At 53.5% G+C, this 23244-nt stretch overlaps 2 protein-coding genes across 6 annotated transcripts in view; one reads left to right on the forward strand and one right to left on the reverse strand.

The window, feature by feature from the left end:
- Positions 1-1059: 1059 nt before the first annotated feature.
- On the reverse strand, positions 1060-11439 carry LOC128912473 (uncharacterized). 3 transcript variants are annotated; one of them, XM_054208443.1, is made up of 4 exons: positions 9698-9973; positions 9350-9448; positions 1811-2015; positions 1060-1581 (listed from the first exon to the last, which is right to left on the reverse strand). In XM_054208443.1, the coding sequence occupies exons 1-4, from the start codon at positions 9746-9748 to the stop codon at positions 1193-1195; spliced, it is 744 nt and encodes a 247-aa protein (XP_054064418.1). In that variant the 5' UTR covers positions 9749-9973; the 3' UTR covers positions 1060-1192. The 3 variants fall into 3 exon arrangements, 1 of the variants encoding a protein (XP_054064418.1); XR_008467647.1 differs by lacking the exons at positions 9350-9448; positions 9698-9973 and adding an exon at positions 11347-11426; XR_008467646.1 differs by lacking the exons at positions 1060-1581; positions 1811-2015; positions 9698-9973 and adding an exon at positions 11347-11439 and having other exon boundaries at positions 9301-9448.
- Positions 7827-23244, forward strand: part of STEAP3 (STEAP3 metalloreductase) — a 28212-nt gene continuing 12794 nt past the window's right edge. For 2 of the 3 annotated variants that reach the window (XM_054208439.1, XM_054208440.1), the window contains exon 1: positions 11383-11681. In XM_054208439.1, the coding sequence (XP_054064414.1) occupies positions 11383-11681 (299 nt within the window). Of the gene's footprint in view, positions 8065-11382; positions 11682-23244 lie in introns of those variants that run through there. The other variant, XM_054208441.1, reaches the window with a different exon arrangement.

Consider the following 23244-nt stretch of genomic DNA (forward strand, 5'->3'; position numbering starts at 1 on the left):
GCGAGCTCCCAGGTAGCTTTGATTTCCCATAAGGTTGTCCCTGCACCATGAATACCTTTCTGTCACCTCCAGGTGGATGGGCACAGGCCTCGTGAGGTGTTTGCTTCTCACTTAGTTAATCCTTGTTCAGAGCCAGGGCAGGGCCCACAGAAAATATTCTGCAGTGGACTGCATTTTTGCAGGATTTGAGACATCACTTGAGTATACAATGAGCTGAGGGAGCAATTCAAAGTGCAATATTGCAGGAGGCACCACGAGTCCCCCTGTGCCATATGACACGGAGCATATGTGACATATGCATCTCACCTCCCCCAAGGTTTCTGGGAAGGATGCTCTGCAAAGCACCGGACCCTAAAAGCAGCTGACACTGAGGGACACTGAGCACCGGTCCCTCTTTTCCCTCCCAGTTTAATTCCAACCTGGTCCTGGTAGCTCCTGCCCCCGCAACCTCTAACTCAGACTGCACACAAACACTGAGCTGTTGTAATCCTTCCTCTCCAGTGGGTCAAGATATTAATCACTGACACCGCGAACAGGAACCATTGGCCACCACAAGATTGATGGAGTCCCCAGAGGGTAGGTGGGATGGTGAGGTGGCACACAGAATGACTCTTAAAATATAGCTACCATCTATTTCATAGTATTGATAGATTTGAATATCAGCTGTGTACCTGTTTACTAAATTTAAGGGACTTTTAATACCCATGTTTTATCTGTAATTCTACTTTCCTACCAAAATCTAATGTCTTCTGAATCCTGTGTCACTGCGGACATAAACATCTCCTGTTTCTTCATTCAGAAGAGGGAAAAATAACCCATCAATAATAAGGAATATAGAGGGTAGATTCATTTTTTAGCGTCATCAGGATGCCAGAGCCAGGATATCGAAACAAATGCAAGTGCTATGGCATGGCCGCATCGCCTGTGCTGCTGGGAGGCATCGCTCCAGAGAACAGAAACATTTCTCTTTTTTTTTTTTTTTTTAATTTATTTTGGAATCAGAGGGTTTTACAGGCAGAATAACCCCTGTGAATAAGCTTTCCAGGGCAGTTTGTCGACTCAGCGGGAGCAGCCCCGGAGAGCAGCCGGGACGCTTGCTGGAGCAGCCACCCGGGCCGCCCCAGGCAGAAGCAGCCCAAGCACTTGGCCCTGGGACAAAAATCAGTGTCCCTGCTCTGAAAAGGCTCCGAACTCATCCCAGTGCAGCCAGAAACCCCCAGACAACCCTGCACCTCCAGGGCTGCCCCAGCATCAGCCCAGCACCGGCCTCCAGGCTCACCCAAACATCCCCGTGAGATGCGTACTGACCTCCGGAGAGATGTGTCAGCGCTGGGGAGTGCACCGACAGCCTAAAGGAAAAATCAGGACCAGGGCTGGGCATTTTGGGACATCTCACTGTCACCAGACCCAAATACCATCTTCTCCCAGCTGCAGAAATGGCCCCTTGCCCGAGATCCCAGGATGCAAACCCTGAGGAACAGGACTGATCCCATAACTTCAGGAACTCCCTTCCGTCAGAGCACCAGCCAGGTTGACAACGATGCTGATCACCATAAACACTCCGGGTGTCCTTCTGTCCAGCTGCAAATATACACAACGCAAGTTCCCTTCAGAGATGAAATCACAGGAATAAGACAATTTCAGAAATCCTCAGCAAGGTCATCCCAGGACACACCGTAACCACCTCTAGCACCTTGCTAATGGGGCGGATAAATATTTAAATCACATATTAGCTTTCTCGCTAGCTACTTGCAAAGCACCCAGATCAGCGGGAAACTTGGGCTCTGCAGCCCACCAGGGAGATACCAACCCGCTGGGCAGCCCAGAGCTCGCTCCTGATGGTGGAGAGGAGGAATAGGCACCGTAGGGGATGAAGGGATGTCCAGCGGTGTGCCAAGACCTGGATCGTCAACACCCTGTGCCAGTGCAGGACCAGCCTCGTGGCCTGGGACACGGTCCTGTCCCGCTCTGCCACTGCTGAGCTGAGCCGGGGACTCGCAGAGGTACTTCGGCATCTGCTTGAAAATACATTAAAGCTCTTCCTCTTGATGGACACATTTGCAGTATAAATAGTTATGTCCTCTTTATTTCACTCTGAGGTTTAATTAATATATAAATCAAACGCTTATAAAACTCACAAATGCTCGGGAAGATGTAAAATTTAATTAGTTTGCCCACACAACTCCATATGTCAACTGTTAGCTCAATTACTCTTTGCCATGAAATACTGACTGCACTTTCCCATATTAGTAATTTCCCTCTATCTCAGAGTCATGGTTAATCAACACCCTGAACTCAACACACACACTCGTGTTAAATTAAATATTGAGCACAAGGAGCGAGAGCCTCCTTAATGAAATCACAGCTGGATTTTGCTCAGAAATGAGATCCTCACGCAATACTGGGGCAGATGATAATCTCTGGGGTGCGGGGCCATAACCTGCGCTCTGGGATTGCGCACTGGACCAGCTTGCAGGACGTGCCCCGCTGTGCTCACGTTCTTGCACGGAGAAGAAATGTTTGTATATAAAATCGCACGTTTCCTCCCTGGAGGAAATATATCCCTGTCTGGGTTTTCTCGGGCTGGGAGAGGGATGGAGCAGATGCCAGTCGGGCAGGGACAGGAGGAGAGAGGGATGAAGCACGTGGTGGGGATGGGTGGGAAGGGGCAGGCAATAGATACGCTGTGATCGGCTCACACACGTGCAAAGTGCAGGTATGCAGCAGTTAAAGACGGTGATACAATCTACCAGTGTATACATTAAATACGCATTAAAAGCACGTTTAGGTCAGCCTCACCAAGTCTGGCAGCGAGACTCAGTACGAACGAGGGCCGCCGCTGCATTTACTCCTATTTCCAAATTTTCAGGTGATGACGAAATGTCAAAACTATCATCTGGAAAAGGGCCAACAAACTCGACACCTCTCCCCGCCCCCAGCATCCCCCTCCTCCCCATCCCCATCCCAAGGGCTCTGAAAGCCCCACAGCCGAGCCCTGTGCCGAGCCCGGCGGCTTTCTCCCCAGCGAGCCGTGCCACAGGGTGACTTGGAAGTGACCTTTGCTGGCTCGTCCACGGCTCTTGGCAAGCTTGGCTGCTCCCAGCACAACTGCCAGCGGATGGCATCGCGTGGGCTCCCGGCTGGGCCCATCCCACCAAGGACGGATCCTGCCCCCGCTGTGGGAAGCAGGGGGACGTGGCTGTGACGGTGGCACCGTGTGGCCGATGGGACCATTCGGTGGGAGGAGGATGCCGGTGGCTGGATGTGCTGTAGCAGAGGGTGCAGCAGCCAAGTGGAAATAAGAAAGCTGGGGGGGATGCACTAAAGCATTTCTCCGCCTTCAGGAGAACTCCCTCAGAATAAAGATGTCTCTAACTCTAAAAAAAACACTTTAAATTAAGCTCTTATTCTTCCCATTTTTGCCGCTTGCCTGTATATAATTTTCCCGCTTGTGCTGTGAATACGGACTATTCGTTTTCCCTAAAACTGTTTTCTTACCCGTTTTGCTTTCCAAAGCTGGTCAGGAGCAGAGCCCGGCCATGACCACCGGGCAGGAGCCACCAGCGCTGCCTCCCCCTGTGGCTTCTGCTCGCAGCCGTTTGCACTGGGCTTTTACAGCCCTGGGAACGTTCCCACCCGCTTTCCCTCCCAAGGCAAGGGACCTCTTGTCACTAACCCCCCTGGTTTACCCCTCCGAGGTTTGGGTTTTGTTCCCCTCCCTGTAACGGGGGAGCTGCAGACCTCGCTGAGACAATGCTGGGAAGCCACAAGCCTTGGATGAAGCCCTCCCAGCTTACGCTGTGTATCGTTCAAATCTCCCCTAAGCCCGTGAGATCAAGTGAGAGCCCCATTTCCCTGTGGCTGGCTCCAAAAAACATTATAATTTCAAGTGTAAAACCACTTTGGGGGGTAGTTGGTTTTTTTTAAGCCGTCCTGATATAAACAGAGCTAGAACCCAGATGCAAAATAAAATCATTTTCATCCTCTAACTTCTTACTTCAGGCAATCAGCTTGTTTCTTTAATTCAAATTAGCTCTTCATATTCAAGTCTCATTTTATTTAATCTTCTTTTTCAATTAAATTCAATTGTCTGTGATCTTCTTAACTTCCTATGCCTCCCTGCATGGCTAATACGGACAAATTTTACATTTCTTCCTTTCACTTTCCTCTTTTTTTTTTCTTTTTTTTTTTTTTCCAAGCTGGTGACATTCTGTTTAACAAAACCACCTTCCGGCAGAGACAAGCGGGTACGAGAGGAGCCGGGGCTCGCTCCCATCCTGAAGGGCGTCTGCGTTGCCCGTACACAAGCAATGGCTACTCAGCTGGGGATGCTGGGAGGGGGAATACGTTTTCCACCACCCGGCTGCCTCCGCTGGATGTCAGGGTGTCCATGCTGCCCCTGGGCAGGGAGGAAACCCAGGGCCGTGGAGCGGCGAGGCTGGGCCAGGCTTTCCATCTTCATCGGCCAGCACTGGGTTAGGGGAAAAGAAGCATCCCTCTGCGTTTTGAGTGTCCCCTCAAAACACGGCCTTTATTTCTTTAGCCTTTCCAGAGGACTAAAAGGAAGCGTTTCACACAAAGCACGGTGCTAAACGTGGTTACAAGTAGCTGGGGGAGTTCAGACCAGGTAGGACTCCTGATGTCCAATATTTGATGCACTGCAAGGCCTGCAATGGAGCCACAGGGTAGCTCCAAGCTATAGATAAGCTGCTTTTTTCTCAAGAAACCCTTTCACAGAGCCTTCTCCTGGTCACCCAGCACTCCAGACACACGAGCAGAGCCCACCACCCCACATCGGGTCCAAACTCATCCCTCCTGCAAGTCATGCACCAGCTCTGAGTGCTGGTGCCAGACCCTACTCCTCGTCAGGACAGGGGGTACCTGGGGAAAATTGGTGCCATTTAACAGCGAGGGAAAGCAGCTGGCGGCAAGAAGGAGAAATTTTGGGATAATTTTGTCCACACCTGTGAAGCACTCAGGGAGCAGAGTGAGGAGACGATGCTGGGAGGCCCTTGCCTTGCAGGTGGTGGAGCTACCACCCATCAAGAGAATGGCTGGCAGTGGGCACACTTCGGACAACACTTAGAAAGGGATAAAGTCAGGAAAGGTGCAGCAGCCAAAGGTGAAACCTCAATGTAAACAGAGGCGATGTATAGTGTCAGCCACAGCTTTATCCGGCCACTTCTCTGACGCAAGAGAGTAAAAGGTAGCTGGGAGCACCCTGCCCTGCCCAGTGGCCACCAGACCTGGCATTTGCAGGGAAGATGCTCCTGTGGGATTTGCTCGGTTATTGCATTATGGGTGTTTGGCTGCTTTGACGCTGTAGCAAAGCCTGGCTGTTTCACCATCAGTGTCATCACGCTGCTTTCAGAGCTTCTGGAAAGGTTACAGGAACCAGAGGACCAGTGATCAGGTGAGAAATTCAGTTTCTGCCATCTTTTTTAAACACTAATAAATGCTTAGTCTCCCTGGTTATGATAAAAAGCTAGAAGCAGCCCCCAAGTGTATTTCAAAGACGGAAAGACCAGAAGGCAAAGAAAAAAGGCCCTCAATTTTATTATTTTGTATAATTGGAGAGCAGACGCTGTCTGTAGCACGCTGCCAATGGGGACTCTGGATTTTTAATAAGAAATCCATGGGGGAATTAAACACTGTTTCGGTGGTGTTGTGGCTGATTTACAGGGCTGCACCTGCAGCCAGAATCCATGCCCTGAGTCACTGTACTTTACCGAAAGCAAAAAATTTAGGCGCTGTTTGTAAATCCCTGCAAAAACTGGGTCTGCAGCAGAAACAGCGATAGCCCCTTAATTATAGCAGCGCTTGTGGAAGCTGTGATAATTAGGAGTTTCTGGTGTTCCGGAAATCAAAGTGGTTTCTATTCTCTTCTTTAATTAATTCAGGCTTTTATCTATGAAAGGGAAGATGAATTAAGGTTCTGCTCTGGGTAAAGTGCAACGATGCTTGTGCAGCCCCGGCAGGGTGAAGCCACCAGACCCCAGGACTTGGGCAATGTCCCTTGCGCTGCAGCACCCCTGACCTCCAGTTCTCCATGTTTTGGGAAAATGAAGGAGAAAGGCCAGAGGGAGACGTGCCCCGAGCAGGACTCGCCATGTCACATTCGTATCGCAGGGACCTGCTGCACAGGGACGTGCGTCCGTGTATCCATGGCAGAGGACAGACCGCCTGCCAGCGGGAATTCATGGGCGGCAGATAACAGACACCCAGCGTTATCACCTCCCCACATTGGAAAGGGTGAGTCAAGCAGCATAAAAATCATGAAATTGGTATAAAATCATGATTTCTTTTTTCATTTAAAGCAAATTAATGTTATAGGTCCCTTTCATTCCATCCTGGGAGGGAGTGATTTTGGGAGATTTTCTCTGGCAAGCCCCTAGGGCTGGTAAATCACATTGAAAATCCATGTGACTATTAGAAGATGACGACAGCAGTTTGGGATTTGTGGTAAAATCATGCGATATGACCAACGTAGATGCCTTCGCAATGGGAAATCACACATGCACGGATGACAGAGAGAGGTTTTTAGCTGTAAGTAAAGCCTCCAGCTGATGGGACAACCTCGGCATTGGAAATCGGAGCATCTGCCACCTACCAGAGATGAAGGTGGCAGACCAAGCCAGTATATTGCACCAAGTGGGTGCAATTAACCCTCACAGCTAATTAATCAAATCCCGCCCTGACAATGTTTATCAAGGAGCTGCCTGGAAATCATCCTTTATGTCAAAGTCTATTTTTAGATCAAATAAATCTGGACCCACCCTGGACAAGCCACTCTCCAGTTTGGGGTATCTCCATGCCCTCATCATTTCCCACGCCGTGAATCCCGCTGCGGGTCCCCAAACCGCGGGCTCAGCACTAGAGCCGTGCCCCAGAGCAGCGCTGTCTTGGATTCAACTGTCCTGCCTGAAAGAAACTGCGTTTCAACATCCACCTCCTTTCATTTTTGGCCTTTTTTCTCCTTTTCCTACTAGATGGCGCCTGCACGACAGGCGGGGACCAGCCCGCCAGCGCGGAGCATCTCTACCAGGTCTCCTCCGTCAAGGGCTGATAAATGGCATTTTTTTTTTTTTTTCCCCGAAAAGCCAGGCAGCTGCGAAAGCGATAACCTGCCAGGAGCCGATTAGCAGCGGGAAGCCGTTTTCTGGTAGCGCTGTGTTAACTGTGCTTTCCCACCAACTTCCCCAGGGGATGCTGCCAGACCCTCGAGGGGGCACGAGGTCCACCCAGAAGCTGAATTTGGGGTCCCCCGGGTGTGTATAAGCCCTGTACGGACACTTCCAGCCGGAGCATCCTCCTGAGCATCCTGGCAGCGCGGTTGCGCTGCCAGGATGCTCAGGAGGATGCTCGGGCTGGAAGTGTCCGTACAGGGCTGTGCAGCCACCCCGCACTCCGTCACATCTCACCTCAATAGCCTGGTCCAAAATTCAGGCATTTCTCTGGCATTTCTAGATCCCTTCTGCCTGCTCCCTCCTTGCAGCTCCACGAGGATACAGCCAGGTCTGTCCCCGGTGCCGTCAGGACGCAGCATCACCCCCAGTACCTCCAGATAACCCCAGCAGAGTGGAAGGGCAACACAAGTTACTACTTCTTCACCCAAGAAAGATGCTGTTTGCCCAACTCCGGCTTCACAGAGCCATCGCTGCTCCCCCCGCCCCCGGCGTCTCTATTTTTGCGAGCCCCCCCCCCAGCTCATTCCCCCTGCACGTGCTCTCTGTTTCACAACCGCGCCGAATTCATTTCTGGCCTCCGCTCGCTGGCAATAATTAACCACACGTTATCAATTGCATTGTACATGCACATTTCCAGCCTCTCGGCCCCTTTCTGGGTTCGGAGGTTTCGGCACTGCCGGGACATGTGCCGTTCCGGAGTGCCGTGCCAGCAAACCCCCCTGGCGCTCCTGTTGTGCTTATAACCCAGTTCCCCAACCCAACCAGTATCAGCTGGACTCCAAGAAAGCAGCTTCCAGCCCAAAACGCAGCTCTGGAAAGGTGAGAGGAGGAGCTACGTTTACAGCCTGCCCTGCCAGATAGGTTTGGTTTGCAAACGGTAAGTTTGACGTTTACTGCCACTGGATTTCAGGGGAAAGCGGAGCCGTTCCCTTGCTGTGACACTGCGGGTGGCAGGGTGAGGTGGTGTCCCCAAGCTCTGCTCTTGTCGCGGTATTTGCTCAGGTGCAGCCACCGCCGCATCCCCTGTGGCCTCCCGTGCACACCAGCCCTTGGGCCAGCACCTACACCTCCGCGATGCACCCACGGGAGATGGCGAGGGAGAAGCAGCACGGTGGGGTGACCAGGGGACCATCGCCTTGGTGTCTGGGTACAGCGATGCCCAGGCATGCCTTGGGACAGGGGAGGGCCACCCACCTTATTGATTAGGTGCGGGGCAGGAGGCGAGATGTCCCGGTGCACTTGGCCACCTCAGATGGCTCCAACATCCCAGCAAGAGCCCCGAGACACAGCGTGGGGAGTGGGGGGGCTCCCCACGGCTCCCTGGCCTGGCAGCCAGGAGCTGCCGAGGTTCATCTGCTCGCCCGTGCCACGCTGTGCCGGCACATGGGCACCGGCAGAGCCTGCCAGCCCCAGCCCCGAGCAGAACCAAAGCAACTGCCCGGCCCCGCGGCGGGGGAAGGACAGGGAGGAGGGGGCCCAGGTGGCACTGCGGCCGAGGGGATGGCGGGGGCACGGCCAGCTGGACACGGGGACACAGATGGTGCTGCTGAAGAGCCACGGCTCCGACCACCGGGTGATGGGCCAGGAAAGACAACTGCTGGGAGAAGAAGGGTCCAGCTGACACGGGGAAAACCCTTGCTCAGGACCAGGAAGAAGAGGAAAAAAAAACAGATAAACGCATAGAAACACCGGCCAAGTCCAGCATGAGCCCAGCGCATTGCGTATCCCTGGGTAGAAGTGAAATGAAGCCACCTTGCAAGCCCACAACAGGTCTCCTCATCAGAAAGACGATTCCCAAGGGCATTTCTTGAGCAGCCCATAAATCCAGTCAAGGACTGGGAGCTGGGGAGGCTTTAGCAACCTACCAAGACGGCTGCAGGAAAAATGGAGCTGCAGGACTCGAACCATCCTGCAAATGCATGGCCTGGACAGGGCTGGACACGGGTTTGAGAAGAGGGAGGCGAGGTGGGTATAAAACAGGTGTTCATTTTGCGGCACTTCTTCATGACAGAAAGGTGGAAAAGCGGAGGATATTTTGGTGAAAGTGACAGGGGAAAAAACTCCAAAGTCTGGTATTCTACAAAAAGGAAGTGAAATCTCAAAAAAAAAAGAGTACATTTCAGTGCTTTGGGATAAAGGAACCCGGGAGGGCTCGTCGTTACCTGAGGAAATGATGGAAAACCCTCAAGAGTAGCCTCACCCCATGCAAGGGAAAGGTACAGAGGGAGACACACATGGGGCAACCGCAGCTTCACAGAGACCTGAAAGATCAAAGAGGAATCATGTAAAATGAATCGCAATGACCGAGGCAAACAAGGCCATGACTACGGGTTTTATAAATAAATTAAAAGGCAAAATCTGTCCCTAACGTAATGTGAGAGTGCAGGTGACAAGATATAGAAAGCACAGGAGAGTTCAACAATTTCTTTCCTTCGGTCTCCACCAACGGCTGATTGTGGCATATAAATTAACTATCGTTAAGATACGCGTGAGGAAGCAGAGGCCACAACCTGGAAGAAGGAGGTAAGGAATAAGGAGTAATCTGGATCTCTCGGCTGCATTCATTCACGGGTGGACTTCATGGGGGCAGGATGAAGCACAGATATCCCAATGATCCTCCTTCTCCTAACCATGCCGATAGGTTTTCTCGGCTCTCCAGTATTCCCCAGCACCCAGGGAACTCGCAGCATCTCGAGGTTTGCAGCCTGAACATCCTGAGCCTCTGGAGCTTTCTCTGATACGAGGTCCTGGTGCCAGGAACCACCAACATGAGCTTTCCCCAGCAATCCCACATCTTCGCTGCAGCTTCCCCGTATCAGCAGGTTTCTGCATCCCTCACCCCATGGATTGAGAGTGGATGTGGGAGGCGGTGGGGACCCCCCCGAGCTGGGACTGTCCCGTTTGGCAGCTGGCCCCATTTGCAGGCAGCACAGAGGCAGGAGAGGGGGGCACATCCGAGGAGGACAGCAGAGAGAACGGGATGAGGTGGTTAAAACCACGGCCTGCCCGGTAGAGGAGAAAGAAGTGGGGCTTGTTTCACCCCGGGAACACACATCCCGTGGGCACAGAGAGGATGGCAGTCAGCAAAGACCAGGAGATAGGAAAACCCTGACTGCAGAGGTGGTGAAGCATGTCAGGCTCGGCTCAGAGGGGCTCCAACACCAACACACCAGCTCCAACAACAGACCGCACCAGCATCTCCCCAGCTACGCTGCGGTCTGGGGACAGATGGGACAATCCCTTTGGGTCCCTCCCCTCCGTGCTCTTCTCCTCTGCTGAGTAAGTGAACCAAAGCTCCAGGGGGATTTTTTTTCTTTAAATCCCTGTGGGTTTGACCCAATGTTTTTGCCTGAAGACACTACTTTTTAGTGCCAGCCCTCAGAAGCCTAGCAGCGCGCTGCCGCTGGTCTATCGGAGCGGGGCCGCGTGGCTGCACGAGGGGTGCTGCAACAGGACAAGTCTTTCCCAGAGCGGGGGTAAGAACCATTATCTGCTCCACGCCCCGTGGCACAGCTTTTAAGAGCGAGTGCGCAGCCCCTGATAGCACGGAGATGGGCTCACCGAGCCGCACCCTCCCATTAAAGTGGAACACCGGCTGGCCCTGAAACGCACTTATAAATAGAGAATTAAGGTCTGCCTTCGACTCCTGCCCGTAATGGATACCGCGTCCGCTGCAGCCCCAGCAGCGATGCCCTCCTGTCTGTGTGTGTTTAACCCCGCCACAGCAGTGCCACCTGGGTGGGCAGTGCTGGGCCGTGCCAGGCTGTGCTGAGCCAGAACAAGTTATGCCAAGCTGTGCGGCACCGTGCTGATCCATGCCGTGCTGGGCTGTGCCGTGAGCCTGGCTGTGCAGAGCCGTGATGGGCCATGCCGTGTCGGGCTATGCCATGCCACGCCATGCCAGGATGGCAGTCAGCAAAGATCAGGAGATTAGAAAAAGCCTCCTAACTGCAGAGGTGGTGAAGCACTTCAGGCTTGGTTCGGAGGGGGCTGCGCATCCCTCTGCGCAGGCTTCAAAACCAGATCGCACTAGCATCTCCCCACCTACGCTGCGGTTTGGGGACGGATGAGACAAACCCTTTCGGTCCCTGTGCTGAGCCGTGCCGTGCCGGGCTGTGCAGAGCCGTGATGGACCACGTTGTGCTGGGCTATGCCATACCATGCCATGCTGTGCTGAGTTGTGCCATGCCAGGCTATGCCATGCCAAGCTGGGCCATGCCGTGCCGGGCTATGCCGTGCCGTTACCGTGCCATGCCTGCCCGTGACAGGCTATGCCATGCCAAGCCGTGTCATGCCATGCGGTGCCGGGCCATGCCATGCCGTACCACACCGTGCCGTCCCATGCCACGCCGAGCCGTACCGTGCCATGCCGAGCGGCGCGGCGCGGCGGCCGGCGGGCACATGTCCGGGAGGGCGGAGCCGGCGGCCTGACATCACCGCTGCCGGCGCTCCGCTCCCGGACGGCTCCGCTCGCCCTCCCGCCGCCGCGCAGAGGTGAGCACCGGCGGGGGCGGGGGGGGGGGGGGGGGGGGAGGCGGTGAGGAGCAGCCACGGCGCGATTCGACCTTGCGGGGACGGCGCGGCGGGGCTGCCCCGCCACCGGGCGGAGACACGGCGCCGGCCGCGGGGCTCGAACCGGCGACCCCGGGGCCGGGCCGGGCGGGCAGTGCAAGGCGCGGGTGGCTCGGATCGGCTCGGCGGCGCAGCCGGGGGTGCCGCCGCCCCGCGTGACCGTCCCGGGGTCCCCCGCCGCGGAGCGCTGGGTCCCCGGGCCCCGTCCCGCCGGCCCCGGGAGCGGTGTCCGGTCCCGGCCCGGGCTCGGGCAGGGGGGTCCCGGGCCGGCGGCGGGAGCGGCCCCCAGGGGGGATTCGGCCGTGGTCACCTCGGTGCGAGTGTTGGGTTTGGGGCCATGGCACGGCCAGAAATGTCCGAGGGGGCCGGTGTGTCCCAAATCCCGGTGGTCGCTCGGAGGAGGCCGGTGGGATGCTCATCCCCGGCAGGTCGGCGGGGCTGCGGGGAGGGGTGTCTGCTGGAAGCCCCTTCCCGCGGCTGCCGGACACGTCCGTGAGGGAGCGGGAGGTGCGGGAAAGCCCCTGGCACCGGGCACAAACCCGCCTGAAACGGGGCGGGTTTCGCTGTTCCAGGCAGACTTCGCGATTTGGTCCCTGTGGGGCGGCGGGACGCCCAGGTCGGGCTGCGTCCCTCGGAGAGCAGTTTGCCCTGAGGTTTCACTTCTTCATCCCCAGCTCGCCTTTCGCTCTGAGGAGATGGGTGGCTTCTTCCAGCAAGGGAGAAACCAGCACTGAGATATAAAATAATCGTGGGGAAAAATCTTGGCCGGGGCCCACAGTCCCTCAGAGGCGAGCGGGGAGCGGCCGTGCGGTTTCTGTACCGACCTAGGGGCTTATAGAGCATCCATGAGGGGGGCTTGGGCATTTGAACCATGTCAGAGTAACGAAGGGTGAAAGCTGTGAAGGAATCGGAGAGGTGACTTTGTAGTAGGAGCATCCCACAGGTGATGTGACCCGGGGTGGGACTGTGGCTGCCCTGTGGCCCTGGCTGGGGTGTAACCTCTGCCCAGGGCCAAACAACGGGGATCCTGGGGGAGCTGGTGGTGTTGGTAATGCCCGCACCCTGCTGAGCCCGGCAGAGGACGGGCCGGTGCTGAGGACCCCGGATCGTTTCCCTCGGTACGGTCTAAATAAAACCAACGCACGCAAAAAAATGCCTCCTGTGGTGAGAAACCAAAACTGAGACAGCAGGAGAGGAAGGCCAGCGCCTACAGCATCAATACTCCTGTGGGCTGGGGAGATGGAGGACTAACAAGATTTAAATACTATATCGAGCTTAAGTTTTCTCCTCTTTTTAAAATCGCATTTGCTATGAAACAAATGCACAGTAATACAAGATCCCATCACTGCACATATTTGATTTCCTCCGTAATTGTAAAGAAGAAAATGCTGATGACTCAACAAGTCTTTGTTTACAAAATCCACACCAAACCCCAGGAAAACATGCTTTTTGAAAGCACAATAATTATTATTTTTTGTTTGCTTGCTTTGCTTTTTGGTTTGTTTTGCTTTTTATTGTTAAGAACTATGCTTTGACTGTGACCTTGTAACATCACACCCATAAATAGAAGCAGGTTTAGATTCAGGGGAAACACGTTTTTTCCAATGGTGGAAGAAGTAGGCCAGCCATGCCGGCTGTCTCCGGAGGTGGGGAAGGCACTGGCAGCTCTGGTAAGAGATGTCATATACCAAGAATCAAAACCCACCAATTTGTTATCTGTAAGTTTACCATCACTGATTAGAAACCCACAACGGAGGCAAATGGTAATTACTTCCAAATTTTAAGTTACTGCCTCTTCATAGGGTACTTTTCCCTGCAGCCCCACAGCGGATTAAGCAGCTTCCCATCTTCATCCAAGTTTAAGTGAGATGTGGCTTAGCTGAAAGGATAAAACGCTTTGAAAGCGTGTTGGTGATGTGAGGGCTTGCATCCCACTTCCAAAAGCCCTTGGGTACTTTGGGGCCTAAATCACTTGAGCATTTTGAAAATTTTGCCCGGGTTTTAAGGAACTGAGACAGAAATTCCTCCCATCCTTTTTCCAGGCTCTCAGATTTTCAGTGAGTCTCTCTAAAGCCTCGATGGTGGTAACGCTTGCGTATGCATTTCCACTTAGTTTGCATGAATACACCAATCTAGTCTTTGAAAAAAACATCCTAAGAGCTCCCCGTGGACCATAGGCTTCCAGGGTCTGTAGATAACGTGTCCACTACTAAAGTATGCTGATACCAACTCCTGGTCATGTGCAAGCACTAATAGATACCAACATGCATCGCTTCAAGTACTTAGAATAAATTGACTTCTCACTGCGAGGGTGTCCATACCAAAGGTGGGTGCGGGAGGCCATGCTCCAGTAGAGCTGGCTTTAAAAAACACATTAAAGACCATCAAAGAGGGATCCCAGGTGGACAGAACCGACCAGGCAGGCAGCATCAGCTCCCCCTGCAGCAGCCAGCGCAGCTGGGCAGAGGATGGCTCTCCTGAGCGGTGGCCATTTGACATGGTGTTTGTACTCGTCCAGCACACATGGGTGTCGCTGGGGTCCTTGGGGGAAGGCACACTGTGCACCCCACATGTGTGTGCATGCACACACATGCACCAGACTTCCTTCATCCAACCAGGGGTACCAAACTCAGTGGTACCTGAGAAGGTACCAGTGGTACCTTCCACTGCTGCTTTAAACCAAGGTGTTCTCCTTGCCACGCACATCTCCTGCCCATGACTGCCGCTCAGCAGAGCAGGCACGGCCGTGGCACGCCTTGAACATGCCCCACAGGAATATAGTGTGCTCAGGCAAAACAAGTGCTGTGTTCACAAGGCAGTGTGATCACCATGGTCACCATCCTTCCGTGGGCCTTTCCAGGTGAAGCCACCTGCTGCCTTCTCTTGCTTTTCCTCCAGCTCCTCCCAGGTCAGTAACACTCCCGCTTCTTCCTCCTTTCATAGACTCACAGAATGGTTTGGGTTGGAAGGGACCTCAAAGCTCATCTAGTTCCACCCACCCCTGCCCTGGGCAGGGACACCTCCCACTAGACCAGGTTGCGCAAAGCCCCATCCAGCCTGGCCTTGAACACTTCCCGGAATGGGGCAGCTTCTCCAGGCAACTTCTCTTTTTCTTCTCTCCTGTTGTTCTCATCAGCTGCTTGAAGGAGTGAAGAAAAATAGAGAGAAATGTAAAATAGATGGCCAGAATGGTGCACACACAGCAAGATGTCAGCAGCTTGGTGTCCCTCAACAGAAGGGACGAGGTGAATTCTCCTCCCCGGGCTGACCAGCAAGAGCCCTGTGCTCCCTGGGCAGAGAGACCTGGATCTGCTCTCGGGGATGTCAGACCAAAGGCATATTTCTGCAAAGAGCCAGGGGCAGGAGGGGGAAGGCAAAGTGCTGTGAGGTCCCGGCATCTCAGGGTAGTGAGTTGACTTTCGGTGGAGAGCATCTCTCTCCCACCCATCTGGATCCCCAAACAGAGCCACCTGGTCAACCGGTGGCATTTGTCCCACCTCTCCCAGTAGCTTTGCAGGAGCTGCTGTGAAAGGCAGATGAGGCAGAGCTTGTCCCTACACCATCTTCCTTGCCTTTCCTGGGCAGAACGCCCCGTTTTCACCACTGTCCATATGCAGGGCTGGCTCAGAGCTACCTCCATGCACTGCGTGCCGTGCCCATGCTCCAAGGAAGGAAACCAAGAGATCAGCAGGAGCCAGGCTGACCCCATGCCATGGGTTGTGTCTTCCCTCCACTCCACACTGCTTCCCAGGCCATATTCTCCCCCCGTATGGTCCTGGGCATCCTCTGAGTCACCGGGAGAGGCAAAATCAGAAAGGCAAGTGAGTGCTGATCTTGGAGACCCTTCTAACAGGCGCTGCAGCGCAGGAATAGCCAACCCAAATATTTTCATGCACATGCAGCGCAATTCCTCTGCGTCTTTCCTGGAAAGAATTAAAGAGGTTTTAAACAACCAGAGCCTGCCAGCTCCCTGCGGTGACTGCTGAAGTCAGGTCTCACCATCTCCGAAGCCCTTGAGCTCCCAGCAGAACGGCACACGCTGCCCGGAGAAGAGCAGAAGAGATTTCCCCCAGCTCGGTTCAGGCAGGAGCACCTCCTCCCACTGTGTCTGGCTGCAGGGTGTTATTAGATCTACCTGAGAAGCTTCCACCATCTGGGCTTTTGGCTGCTTCCCTGCACGCCAGGGAGGGGAAGGCTCAGAAATGGGTGAATCACTGTGAGATAGTCGTTAACTTGGTGAGAGCAGCAAGCAAATTAAGACCCCAAAAGAAGGCAAGAGAAGCCACGTAGGACTTCAGTACAGCACCTGAAATTGTTGTCAACCATCCCTTTGTGTCACTTAAGAACTGTGAGACGATGAGCAGGGAAAATAACCTTCTTATTCAGAGCCACATCAGCCAGATAAAGTCCTGTGTGCTGTGTCAGCATCAGCACTGCTGTGGCAAAACCCCGACTTGCTTCAGGCCTGTGCTCTCCATGGTCTTACAGCGAAACCCCAGGCTTCCCAGACATTCAGATTCCCATTTTATGATGTTTTATTCCAGGGCAGATCCTTCTCAGGCCTCACATTACTCTTACCGACACAGCATAGAATCATAGAATCTTCATGGTTGGAAAGGACCTTTGAGATCATTGAGTCCAACCATACACACACCAAAAAAAAAAAAAAAATCCAACCCCTACAATCTCTGCCACTAGAGCATGCCCTGAAGTGCCAAATCTAGACATTTCTTAAATACCTCTAGGGATGGTGACTCGACCCCCTCCCTGGGCAGGCTGTTCCAGGGCCTGACCACTCTTGCAGTAAAGTAATTCTTCCCAATATCTAATCTAAACCTCCCCTGCCGCAACTTCAGACCATTTCCTCTGGTCCTGTCATTATTCCCTTGGGAGAAGAGGCCAACACCCACCTCTCTCCAACATCCTTTCAGGTAGTTGTAGAGGGCAATGAGGTCCCCCCTCAGCCTCCTCTTCTCCAAGCTAAACATGCCCAGCTCCCTCAGCCTCTCCTCACATGACCTGGTCTCCAGACCCCTCACCAGCCAGATAGCAGGCACAGGCAGCAAGATCTTTTAGCAGAAGAGCCCTTGCCTTCGGAGACAAATTTGGGAGAGAAGAATTTGGGGCAACCTATGGCAGACCCTGTTGGTAACTGTGCTTGAAAGTACATAGTTTTGATGAAGAGAGGAAGCCAAGATTGTTTTCCGGGTCCGTATCGTAGGCGGGTGATTTTTCGGCTCAGCATTAATGTTGCCCGTTTGACCATGGGAAGGGAAATTGCCCCTGCAAAGTGACCACAGGCTGATGTCTGTTTGTAGGGAAACTGTAGCCAAAATGTCTGAGGTTGTGTGGGAAAAAAGAGACTGTTTTGCCCCGGTGGGAAATTCTGGTAGCCCTTTCTCCCCCGCTTTCCCTGGTTTTGAAAGATGTTTTTGAAATTTGGTCACGGTGAAGAACATCCCGTGGTCAGGGACATGCCTTTGGCTTCACCCCTGGCTTCCAAAAAACAACATCCTCAGTATTTATCAATGTTTAAACCGGAGGGTGTACGGAGCAGGGCGGGTCAGTGCCTGTCAGCCCCTGTTTTCATTAGCAGTGATGGAGTCGGGGGGCACGTACTGAATTTGTAGGTGACACTGAGCCGGGAGGGACTGGAGATGTTTCGGAGGAGGAGAGGCTGAGAATTAAAGATTGTGACAAATTGGAGAGCTGCTTTAAAAGAACAGGGCACATGTTATGTCCTGTGTGGTGGGACCGAGTGACCGTGTGGGCAGCGGGTGAGTGACCGGCCAGGCGGCGGCTGTGGAGAGCCAGAGGACAGGGTGATGGGCACCGTGGCCCATGAGTCAACAGCATCACGCCGTTGTGCAAAAGCAAACAGGGTGCTGGGATGGAGAAAGAGAAGTGGGACGCCACGTTGGGGAAGTGGCGTCTCCGCTCCCGCCGGTGCATTTTAGGGGCTCAATTGGAAAATGCAGTTCTGGGCATCCTCCAAGAAAAATGAGAGCGAGGAAGAGAGGCTGAGTTGTCGGACACTGGGCAAATAACAGCTCTGAGGAAAGAGCTGGGTTTCACTCGTGCAGGAAAATCTGAAGGGAGACATGAAACCCGTTCTCCAAATGCAGAATGTGTCTGCTGAGAAGGAGGGGGCAAATTGTTTGCCGTGTCATTCGGTTAATGGGATCGAGAGATAGAGGGGAGAAAGCTGGGCTCTGCAGGAGCTTATGGAAGTGGTTTTAACAGATAAACACCTGATAAATGAGATAATCAGATAAACACCTGCCCTGGGGCAGGGGGAGGGATGAGGATCTGTGAATGCAAAGTGCAGGGGGGTGGGGAGCGGTGGCAGGGGGACATGCAGCAGCCCCGGGGGTCCGTGGCAGGTCTGGGGTCCCGGCAGCCCCACGGGTCCCACAGCAGGTCTGGGGTCACAGCAGCCCCACGGGACCCATGGCAGGTCTGGGGTCACAGCAACCCCAGGAGCCCACAGCAGGTCTGGGGTCACAGCAGCCCCACGGGACCCACGGCAGGTCTGGGGTCACAGCAACCCCAGGAGCCCACAGCAGGTCTGGGGTCACAGCAGCCCCACGGGACCCACAGCAGGTCTGGGGTCACCGCAACCTCACAGGTTCCACGGCATGTCTGTCCCCACCACATCGCAGGGGACAGCCTCAGCACCCCGCGATGCCTGCTCAGGGCAGGACCATCTCCCCCACGGCAGGTCCCTGTCCCACCTCCCCACCCCGGGGGTAAGGGCGTGGGGTGAATAGCCCCCCCCCCGCCGCCATTCCCCATCAGGGCTCCCTGCCCCATCTGCCCCGTTCCTGGCGTTTCCTCATTCTCGTGGCCTGGCTGGCGTCCCAGGTAGGTTTGCAACATGGCTTTTCTGGCTGAAGTAATACCAACGGGTGATTTATTCCCTTTGCCAGTTCCTGGTTTGCGCCACTGGGGAGTTAACTCTGCTTTGGAAGGAGAAAGAGGGAAAGAGGCAGCGAGCCTGGTTCCCCCCCTCCTTCCCTCCCTCCCCTGCAGAGCAGAGGGGTTATTTCCAGTCAGCCTGGTCAGGACTGAAAGGTCTCCTGAAAAGTGCATCGGAGCTGGGGTCAAAGCAGCTTTGGATAAGCCCTTTTCTTACTTAAATCTGTTCCAGTCCCAACAGGTACATGGTACTCGCTGTGCTCCTCAAAGGGACGCTCCGGGTGCGGGAAAGAGCCTTAAATGTTTTATTTTCCCTGGAAACAAAACGGCTGTAGCCAAAAAGCGAGTATTTCTGCTCGCAGCAAGACCTGAATGGAGACTTCAGGCGCTGAGTGCTCCTCTCCAGGTGGGGCTTCTCGAGGGTTAACGCAGCAGGAGATGCCAGCGGCACTGAGCAGAGGGCTCTGCAAACAGAAGCTGTAGGGCTTCAGCTTTGTGGTTCAAAGGTCCCTCCTGCAGATTGAAAGCCCCTGGGGGCAGAGATTGCCCCTGTCCCTCCAGTGTGTGTGTTTGTGGGACCATGCTCCATGGCGCTGGGTGCTGGCCACAGCCGGCAGAGCCCAAAGGGACCGTCCTGGTGCCGAAAGCGGGACATTCCTCTGCAATGACTTGACCAAAGGCTCTGCTCCATCAGTTGATTCCTCCTGTGGCTTGCTGGTCTTTCAACCCACGTGCTCATTAGGGGATGTAGATAATAATCATGTGCTTTATCTCAAATCATCTCCAGCACAGATGCTGAAGCACATGACCTGCACTGGGTTGAATCCACAGCTACTCAAGACTCAGTTGTGGTCAGTCTAAACAAAACCTGACCTTGGGGGTAGACACAAAAGCGGTTGTTTTAGCCAAGGTACTGCTGAGGCTGAGCTCAGAGGTGAGTTTTTGTGCAAACAGGAACCAGTTTTGGACAGGACCACTGCTTGGAGCTCCTTAGGAGATTGCTGTCCTGTCCTTCGGCACAGTTTGACTCAATGATACGTTTAAGACATTGCTTTTTATATTAGAGTTACTGTAAAATTAAGTTATCTTTTATCTGATAAATCTGAAGACGAAGGCAGTGAAATGGGTCTTGATTTTTTTGGCCAGAACTGAAGTGGAGCTCATGCCCTGACACCACAGGTCCATCCTTCTCTAGGGTTTGCAACTCAAAGACGGACGGACTGCGAGTTACGGGAACCAGCTAGGCTATCCTCCTCTACCAGAGGAAGGGAAAGGGGCCCGAAAAGATGGTCTTGTTGTTAAAGACATGGTCAGGGATATCAGGGTCTTCCCAGGCAAACTTGCCAGAGTCCCGTTATCGCTAGTATCTTGGTCCCCCACGTCTGTTCAAAGCGGATAACGCCTGAGCCGGCTCCCTGTTAGCGGTGGGGGATGATCTGCTCGGCAGATTGACTCTGCTGTGGGCCCAGAGACACCTGAAGGGGCTCCCGCAGCCCGGCTCCATCCAGAACGGCTGTCCTGCTGCAAAACCTGAGCGAGGCCGCTCGGCGTGGGCAGAGAGGCAGAAAAACCTTGTTTGCCTGGCACTGAGCCTAAGCTAACAGGCTCTGCCAAGCCTCAGGTGCAAAATGCATCGTATTATCCGTGGTTTTCTTCTGCGAGAGCCCCTCCCTCCCTCTGCCTGGGCAACAGAGATTTGACTGCTTCGTTTCACCCAGCTTTTGTCTGTCTGCTCCCATTCTTTGGGGCAGGAGTGGCCTTCTGGCCAGTTTTGGTGGGGTGCCTGGCAGAGCGGAGCTCCCCGTCTCTCTCGCTGGTTGCCCATCACTGCTGTTGTCCTGCAAATGACAACAGCAATTGCCCTGCAGTCGGTGACCTGCACGCTGGAACAAGCCTGCTAGAGCTGGACATAGCATCCCCACGCAGTGATATAAGGCTGTCATTAATAGTCTAGCCGAAGGGCAGCTTTACATTGTGTGAGATGCTTTAATTAGGGAACTGCATCCCAGTTAGGATTGGAGCTAGTTTACTTCCACTGGGCTGTGCTTTACATCATCTTGTAGCTCCCTCAGAGAGAAACCGATCTCCTTGAACTGCGCAAGCCGTAACTCAGCAGGGGGAGAGTTTCCTTGATAGGGAAGATCAATAACTGAGGTTTATCTAAGGCTGCAGCATGCCAAAGATGTGTCCGAGCGCCGCGGTATCCACTCGTGCCCTCCTCTGCCTCCGGGTGACTCCGCAGCATCCTGGCCACGGCCCTGTGCGCTGACTTTGGGGGGGGGCTGACCTTGCCATGAGGAATTAGCTTTGGGAGGGAGAGTTTTAAGCAGGTAACACATCGTTCACAGGTGCAGAAGCAGCAGCGTGAACATGGTAAGTCGGGAGCTGGGGGGGGGGGTGCGTGCTCCACAGAGAGACAGGAGTGGAAAAAACTGTTGCCTAGTGAGACACTCCATTTCCAGGCATCTGTTAGGCAGAGACTGTGGCATTTGTCTTGGTGAAATGCATTTATGGTGAAAGAAGGATTTTCTCCTCCTTCCTTGGGAGGATTTCGATGTGCGGCAGTGATGGCAACGTGACCCACGGTGGCAGAGAGCAGCCGGCGGCAGGGACCGAGCTCCGTCCCACCAAGGGGACGTGCAGCAGGGACAGGTCCCGCTCCAAAGCCCCGACAGTCAAGGTACAACTGAAATAATCACACCAAAATCCACAGAAAACGTTTTGAGGCTTCTTACTTTTTAGCTATCCTGCTGACTTCAAAGGCCATTTAATCCTGTCAGCCTTTTTAACCAAAATAACGGGAGACAGCAAAGCTGTTTATCTCCAAACATTGCCAACATCTCTCAGCGTGTTCAGTGGCAGTTACAGGACGGAGAAAACACACAACAAGAAAATTTGCTCGCAGCAAAGTTTGCGTTCCCGTGGGAGCACGGAGAAAGCTTTTGAGGTGCTTTAGATTGATTATAAAATGAGTCTGCGGGTAACAACCACTTTGTTAGCCTGGGTGTTGATTTCTCTCCCCTTGGCTGAAAGCCAGAGATGCATCTCTCTTATTTCGGGATAACATTTTGTGCGTACAGGTGGTGCAAAAGGGGAGGGATGGTGTAGGAAAGAAAGCTCGTTAGGCCGAACAACAGCGTTGGCCCTAGAACAAATAGTTCTGGCCACGAATATATTTAGGTGGAGCGAGAAGGTTTCTAAAAAGTAAAGCAGTGAGCTTTTGATAAAGTGTCTTGAGATAGGAAAGGGCCAGAAAAAAAAAAAACAAACCAACATAGAGCTACTTTAATTTATCTTGGGAGTTTTGCAGTACAGCTGGTTGTGGATGAAGAGGACTGGTCCCCAGCGGTCCAGTTGGCCCGGGCTCTGCCTGTGAGGTTGCTCTTCACCTCGAGAAATCCCAGGCGTTCCCTTCTCCCTCCTCACCCATGTGTTTCTTTCCCAAGCTGACAGCCCTTGCCATCATCTCTCTCACTCTTTCCCTATGGCCCTCTTCTAGTTTTATTCCCTCTTTTCCTGCAGTGGAGCGAGCAGGAGTGCGCTGTGCAGCTCAGTGTATGGATTTATAGACTGGTATAGGAGTGTTTTCTGTGTTGTGTTTTATGCTTTCCCACTAATTCCAGGATGAAACATCCCAGTGACTGTGATACACGTGGAATATACCTAAGGCAGGGGTGTGTGCCCAGGCAGCAGCTGGGGTGAACCCAGCATCACCAAATCAGCCTTGCGGCACACAAACCCTTCTGCAGGTCTGGAACACAGGCAGAAACCTTCAGAGTGAAGTCTGAGTAATTCTGAGCTTAACAGGACTCTCTTACTCACCTAGAGCATGAAAGAAAGTCTAGGTGATATGTGGAGACCAGAAAAAAGGTGTTATTAAAGGGGAGAAGCCATCCTGCCTTGCTTTGGCGCTCGTTCTCTCCTGAGAGCACTTCTCCCATCGACACACATCTTTGGGCCCTGGGACAGGGGGGTGCGTGGTGAGAGGCAAGGGGAGCAGATGGGCCTCTGCCGTAGAAGCAGCATTGTCACTGCAGCCATGGCTTTTTGTACCCAGAACAGTGAGTTGTAGTTCAAGGTCCACCTGGCGGAGGTGTTTTGTGGGCTTTCCAGGAGGAGCAGGACTGAGAGATCGTGGTTGCTGGGCGAGAGACTCACTCAGTAACTCAGGCTCTGTTTGATGTGTGCCTGCCAGGGATTTTCCGAGTATTTTCAGAATTCTGTGACCTTCAGATCCTTTCTTCTGAGTGGTTTCAACAAATTTACAGCTCATTAACGTATACGTATAGCTGGGGGGGTTTTGCCCATAAGCAGCACTTGGCATGTGTCAGTAGTGAATTTTGGTGCTCCGGCACTTTGAGTGAGGAGATCCTTCTGCAGGTTCTTCACGATGAAGACTGACTGTCCTGCATCATGCACAAGCTCCATCTTATCAATATTCATTCCCTTTCCCAGATCACTTAGGAGCACGTTGAACAACACAGATCCTCAGGGAAATCCCTTGGTAACCTATTCCCATTGTGAAAATTACTTATTTCTTCTTTCCCTTTGTTTCCCATTGGTAACT

Source organism: Rissa tridactyla, chromosome 7 (genome assembly GCF_028500815.1).
Source record: "Rissa tridactyla isolate bRisTri1 chromosome 7, bRisTri1.patW.cur.20221130, whole genome shotgun sequence".
Classification (NCBI taxonomy): Eukaryota; Metazoa; Chordata; class Aves; order Charadriiformes; family Laridae; genus Rissa; species Rissa tridactyla.